This window comes from Silurus meridionalis, chromosome 9 (assembly GCF_014805685.1).
Source record: "Silurus meridionalis isolate SWU-2019-XX chromosome 9, ASM1480568v1, whole genome shotgun sequence".
Lineage (NCBI taxonomy): Eukaryota > Metazoa > Chordata > Actinopteri > Siluriformes > Siluridae > Silurus > Silurus meridionalis.
In genome coordinates this window covers 12097485-12103989 of record NC_060892.1, presented here as the reverse complement: position 1 = coordinate 12103989, position 6505 = coordinate 12097485, and the positions used below count along the sequence as shown (strand labels likewise).

Genomic DNA, 6505 nt, shown 5'->3' with positions numbered 1-6505 from the left:
GCATTAAACCTCATGCCTGCCCACACTGTGGTAAGCTCTTCAAGCAGCCAAGTCACCTGCAGACACACCTCCTGACGCACCAAGGCACACGGCCGCACAAGTGCACTGTCTGCAAAAAGGGCTTTACTCAGACCAGCCACCTAAAACGCCACATGTTGCAACACTCCGACGTCAAGCCCTTTAGCTGCCGCTTTTGCCGCCGAGGCTTTGCCTACCCCAGTGAGCTGCGAGCCCATGAGGTGAAGCATGAGCGAGGCCGCTGCCACATCTGTTCGCAGTGCTCCATGGAGTTCCCCACCTATGCCCATCTCAAACGCCATCAGGTCAGCCACCAAGGGCCATCCAGCTTCCAGTGTAGCCACTGCAATAAGACATTTGCCTACCGTAGTCAGTTGCAGAACCATATGCTGAAGCACCAGGCCCAACGCTCTTTTTCCTGCAGCCAGTGCGGCCTGCAGTTCCTGCAGCTCCACCAGCTACGTCAGCACTCTCTCACACACAAAGTGCTCAAACCCCAGCCACGTGCCACTAAGGTAAAATGATTTTGTTTCAGTATGTTTGTTTGTATAGAGCTTCTAATAGAGTTGTAACCACACATTTATATTGTAAATACAAATACTAAAGTTGTTATAGATATGCTTTTTATGTCTTCCAAGACTATATCCAAGATCCAAATCCCAGGACTAGGACAAATAACAGTGGGACTAAAACAAGGTTTCCAAATAAGTAATTATTAATAATATTGTTTAACTGAGAAGATTTTTTTGCAGACAAAAATATCTTTACACTATGTTCAATAGAATATACACAGAGAGCCTATTTTATTAGGTACCTTTTTAAAACAGTTCTTGTTCATTACACTGCAGACTAAGAGTATACTTCCTTTTGATTTGAAATACTTCACCAGGGAACACTTGGTGGCAAATTCAGCGAGGTTGCATAGAATATTGGAGAGTGGGATTGTGGGATTTATCTGCCATCTGACAAGAACGATCTGTTTACATCAAATGTTTACAATAAGCTGATCATTCCGGTGTTATCTTTTGGTTTGATCGTGACAGAAAACGGTGCATTTTTACTGTTTTTACTGTGTACTGTGTATCACTGTGTATAGTAGAAATGACAATAAAAGCTTCTTGACTTGACTTGCATGTCATGGTTAGTGAACGCTTGCATATGGCTTTAAAGAAGTAGCCTACACTTTTAAAGGGTATAAAAGAGAACCATATTGAGCATTGGTCTAATTAATGATGATCTATGGCAGAAATTATTAGATGCAGATAATACAGAAGTGGTATTTTATATTAAATCTATTGTTTTGTTCATATTTTATATATTGTTTTGCATGTGGTTGATTGTGGTGGTAGTGTTTATTAGTTGTGATTTTTCTTTTGGTGAAATTGCTGGACTGTGGTTGCATCCAGCAATTAGAAATTTATGTCTGGAGAGGTTTTTTTTTTTCTTCAGGCTTTGGTTGGTCAGTTGTCAGGTGTACAGCTAGCAGGAGAATCAATATTAGAATATCAATAATATCTTAGCACTACTCCCAAATCCAGGCTTATATGACCTATTACTGGAGTTATTGCCATACCTCTTCTTACTTTGAAGAGGAACACACAAGTAATTCCACAAATGAATCTGCCTCAGTTCCTGTAACTGTGATGAACTAGGCAATTATTTTATCCAGATGCTTACTTTTTAATGGATTTTTCACATCTCACTTTATTGCCTATCCATTATATATTTTGTCTTGTCCAACCAGCTGTTCCATTATGTTTTTATGGTGGCCATCCACTCATTTCTTTTTCTCATATGTTTGGGTTGTCTGTCTGTCCATCATTTGTCTAAAATTATTAGTGCAATATCTGTAGACTGGGTGTTGAATATTTCAGTATTTATAAGGAATTATTATTTAGAAGATAATCTGATTTTGGAAATGTACCTAACTGGGTCAAGGTCAGAGCAAGGACTGGGTCAAGGTCACAGCGAAGTTACATTTGTAACATATTTATTTTGTTTACTTCAAATGATTATTTTCCTTACTTATTATACTGATTGCCCATACAGAGTTGTTATTTACACCTCTATGTTGGGAAACTCAAGACCCATCTTTAGGCTAGCTGTGATATTTGCTATCGGCTGTCCATGTATCTTTCTGTCCTTGTGTCTGTCCGATATTTTCATTAGCATGATATTTGAAGAACAATTTCCTGAAAGTTTATTGGATTTAAAAAGAAATTAGTATTAGAACTATAGCAGATAAACTGATAAAATTTAGATAACTTTATCATAGTTATGTAATAAATTTGACTAGTGTAATATTCAAACAGGTGCTGTGAAGAAAAAAAAAGAAAAGGACCATATATTCATGTAGCTTGAGCAAAGTATAATCTTTCCTCAACAAAGTTAGAATACAAATCTTGATTCTTCCAACCAGCCACATTGTTCTTCTCACCTGTGCAGTTGTGATGCAATGTATGTGCAGGATAAATTACTGCTCTAAAGCAATGGATATGCTACAATGAGTTAGAAATGTCTTATATGCAAAGGGTCACTATAGTTGAAGTGTTAACTACTAACAAAACAAGTACCAAACCTCAATGAAGACCAATATCAGCTCAATAAACAGGTGGAATCAGTAACTCCTACAGGTTGGAACAAAAAACTGAGTTGCAGCAGATTCTTGCAGATAAACAAAGCTAATTTGCTTATCTCATTTGTAAATTTCTTTGGCATTAATTGCCTGCCAAAGGGTGTAAATTTAGAACTATCTCATACCAGCTATCGTACTATAAATGTTCTCCAAATTTAAACTCTGGTTTTACCCATTTCAAAAACAGTTGAATGGGTCCCCATAATTTATGCCACACAATGCCGTTACGTCACGCTTGTTGGAATGTACAGATGGTGAGAAGGGGGCTGTGTATGTAAACAATCCTTATTCAAAACATCACCCAGGCTAAAAAGAAATGATTGTTATTTGCATGAGATGAATGATAAGTGCTTTCAAACAGACATCTATTGTAAATCATTTCTTGAGATGTCACCAGTCTTTGTTGCTTCCTGATGATCTTTAGGGAACAAAGGGCTTCAAGTGTGATGTATGCGCTCGTGAGTTCACATTGTCTGCAAACCTGAGGAGGCACATGCTGATCCACGCCAGTGTCAGGCCCTTTCAGTGTCACGTCTGCTTCAAGTCCTTCGTCCAAAAGCAGACTCTGAAAACACACATGATCGTCCATCTACCTGTAAAACCCTTTAAGTGCAAGGTAAGGAAGGATAGCACAACCTTTGTACACCATAGCTATTAATTGCTAAGTTAAAATAATTTGTACCCATCTTGTAAAACTCGGGTGATTTTATAAAAATAATAATAATAAGCTTATCAAAAAAGATATGACTTTAAAACAGGCCTCCATGATTCTCTTGCACACAAAACAGTTGTCTAGCTAGCATACAACTAGATACAACAACTTTTGTCCTGTCTGCATTTTTGCAAATATCTAGACAGTTGACTTATGTAAATACTATATATAGTGTTATTTTTTTGGTTCCACGATCCAAGACAGTTTTTTTTTTTTACAATAAATAATTTTTTATCTATTATTTTTCTGATTTTCTGTTCTATACGGTCCTCACAAAATCCTTTCTCATGACATATTTTGATATGCCAATGATCCTGACAAATCACTGAATATGTAAATTAGTCTCTGACATCTGGTGACCTTTTGAGCATACTTCTAATACAATAGCTTTCCCCTTAAATGTTTAAACACCACTGTCATAATATCTGTCTATCTAGCAATATTCTGGATATTGTATGTAAAGCTGAAATAAATACACCTAAATACACCTAAATATACCACCTTTTATTCTACAGGTGTGTGGGAAATCGTTTAACCGTATGTATAATCTTCTGGGTCACATGCATCTCCACGCTGGCAGCAAGCCTTTCAAATGTGCATACTGCTCCAGCCGATTCAACCTAAAGGGTAACCTTAGTCGACACATGAAGGTCAAACATGGCATGGACGTGTCCCCGGAGGGACAAGGTGAGGACGATCTAACGAAATCTGTTAAAGACTCAAATTTATTTGTCAGCAGTAACGTTGCTTAATTTTCGACTCCTTATTTGTCTTTCAGATGCTCCTCCAGACCTGGAACCTCATGAAGATTATGAAGAGGATAACTTTAACTTTGCTGCCCCCGAAAACATGGATGCTAACGATGCACCTAATCTCACCAAGCTCTCTGAGGTCGCTATACAGGAGCTGGACTATTATAACTTTGGAAAGGATGTGGGCAGCTACAACACAGCATGAGCCCCATAGATAAGACTAAAACTGAAATACTGTTGAATATCCATTGAACTAATTGGGCACTTATCAGCCATACGCTGGTTGTTATGCATTTCCATGAGAACCAAGACTTCTCTATTATTACTGATGGACAGGTGGCCATCTTGATTTCACTCATATTGTAACTATTCTGATCCTGTTTCATAAGAACCACTGAATTTGCTAAGAGTCTTTTGGACAGTTGTAAGTTTACTCTGTGTTGCCGTGTGGCACTTCTGCAGTACGTTTTTAATTTAAAGGTCCACACATCAAAGTTTCAGGCCAAAAATGAACATTATACTTATAGAAATGGATTATTTTCTGTCTTTATGTTGCTTACATAAAGTACACTCACATGAGATGAAGTATTAAATTTCTTTGTTGACAAGAAGATTCTGAGCTCGGGTTACTCTGGATTTTCTGTGCATGTTCTCCCTCCCAGAAACATGACTGCAGGTGGAACAGCTGTGCATAAATGCCCCTAGGTGTGAATAAGTGTGAAAGTGTGTGTAGGTTGTCTATAAAGAATTAGCATTACCATCATGGGTGTATTCATACCTTGTGCCCAGTGTTTATTCTGCATTGCCTGTGTTTTTTTTTTTTTTTTGGCATTATGGTCGAGATTGAAGACGTCTTCAAAGAAGTTTTCCACACCTTTTGAGTGCAGCTGACTCTTAAGATGTTCCAAGCCCAGTGTTCATTCTCCAGATCTGCAATTTGAGGACCACCTATACAGTCTATGTAGGCGTAAGTTCAAAATGAACAAAGAAGTTTAATCATTAAAAAACCTTTACTCATCTCATGCAAGTGTATACAATGTATGGAAAAAAAGATCATAAATAAACACTGTATAATATACAGACCGGTGAGAAATGTAAGAAAAATACACTGTATTGTGTGTTGAGCCACCAGAAGAGTCTCAGCGTGCCTTGGCATAAAAGTTTATGGAACTGTTCTAGAGATGAACAGCATCCCTCACAAAAATATACTCTCGGGTTGGTGTTTTGAAGATGGTAATGAAGAGCCCTGTCCAACAGGTTGCTTCAAAATCTCCTATTGTGTGGTGACTGCAATAGCTAAAGCATGACATATATTATTATCATCTTCATTAAATCATTTAGTGATACATTGTGCCATGTGGATGGGGGCAGGGCCATCCTGGGAGAGACCATACCCATCGGGATAGAATTTTCTTATCATAAAAAAAGATAACCAGTCAGAAGAATTTGTACTGATTTGCAGTGACTCTTTTATCTTTGGGCACAAATGGACTAATGTCAGTAAAAATAAATGCCACCTTATAACCACTGTACTATATATATTTTTTTCATTTCTTTTTAAATTGTGACCCGTCTGTGTATTGTCTCTTCTTGATCACTGACTGGACCTAAAACAGCCTAACTAATATCACTTAGGTTTCTTTGCCTCTACTTACTGTTGTTTATATATAAGGGAAAATAAAAGAGTACCCATTATATTTGTCCCCAGTGGAGCAGTGTACTAGTGAGTGTACATACCTAGTGGGTGGCAGTGTACTAGTGAGTGGGCCCCATTACCAAAGTCAGTGCATGAGCATCCACCACTGCAATTTCCAAAAATCAACACCTTCACCAACAACCAGTTATTTGTAGAGAATAATTGTTCCTATATATTAGTTTGGTATTTATTTTGCACCTTCTGATTTAAAAATGCATTAAAAATGTATTTTGAAGAGAAACCTGGTTTATCACTGATCGTTAAAAGCTCTTGTCTAATCTTCATCTCATAGAGACAGATAGGACAACGTTGCCAGTTGTGTTAGTTTCTTTAAATAAAGCATTTTCAAACTGAACTAATTTCTATAGTCTTTCCTTAACCAGATAAGATTCATCAGATCTTTCTTTTGATGCTGAAACACCTTTATTACATCATAACCTGTCCTTTTCTGTACCCACTTGCTTTCAGCATGCACAAGAAAAGAACGCAATGTAAAGTCAACAAATTTGTAGCACAGCTTTCTGCTCGAAGGAGTGTTAGGTAAGTTTCCTATTATTGTTGAGCTACTGTAGCTCAACTTGCTGAAGAAGTTAATGCTCCACAGGTTAGGACTGTTTTGGCAGCAAAAAGGGGACCAACACAATATTAGGCAGATGGTCAAAATGTTATGCATTATCAGTGTAAATCAGCCA

The 6505-nt window shown here is 37.6% G+C and overlaps 1 protein-coding gene across 2 annotated transcripts in view; it reads left to right on the top strand.

Moving 5' to 3' along the window:
- znf710b (zinc finger protein 710b) overlaps positions 1–6168 on the top strand; it is a 17056-nt gene extending 10888 nt beyond the window's left edge. For both annotated transcript variants that reach the window (XM_046858097.1, XM_046858098.1), the window contains exons 2-5: positions 1–533; positions 3078–3269; positions 3881–4052; positions 4144–6168. The exon at positions 1–533 is cut by the window's left edge and continues 991 nt beyond it. In XM_046858097.1, the coding sequence (XP_046714053.1) occupies positions 1–533; positions 3078–3269; positions 3881–4052; positions 4144–4322 (1076 nt within the window). In that variant the 3' untranslated portion in view covers positions 4323–6168. The remainder of the gene's footprint in view (positions 534–3077; positions 3270–3880; positions 4053–4143) is intronic.
- Positions 6169–6505: the final 337 nt, after the last annotated feature.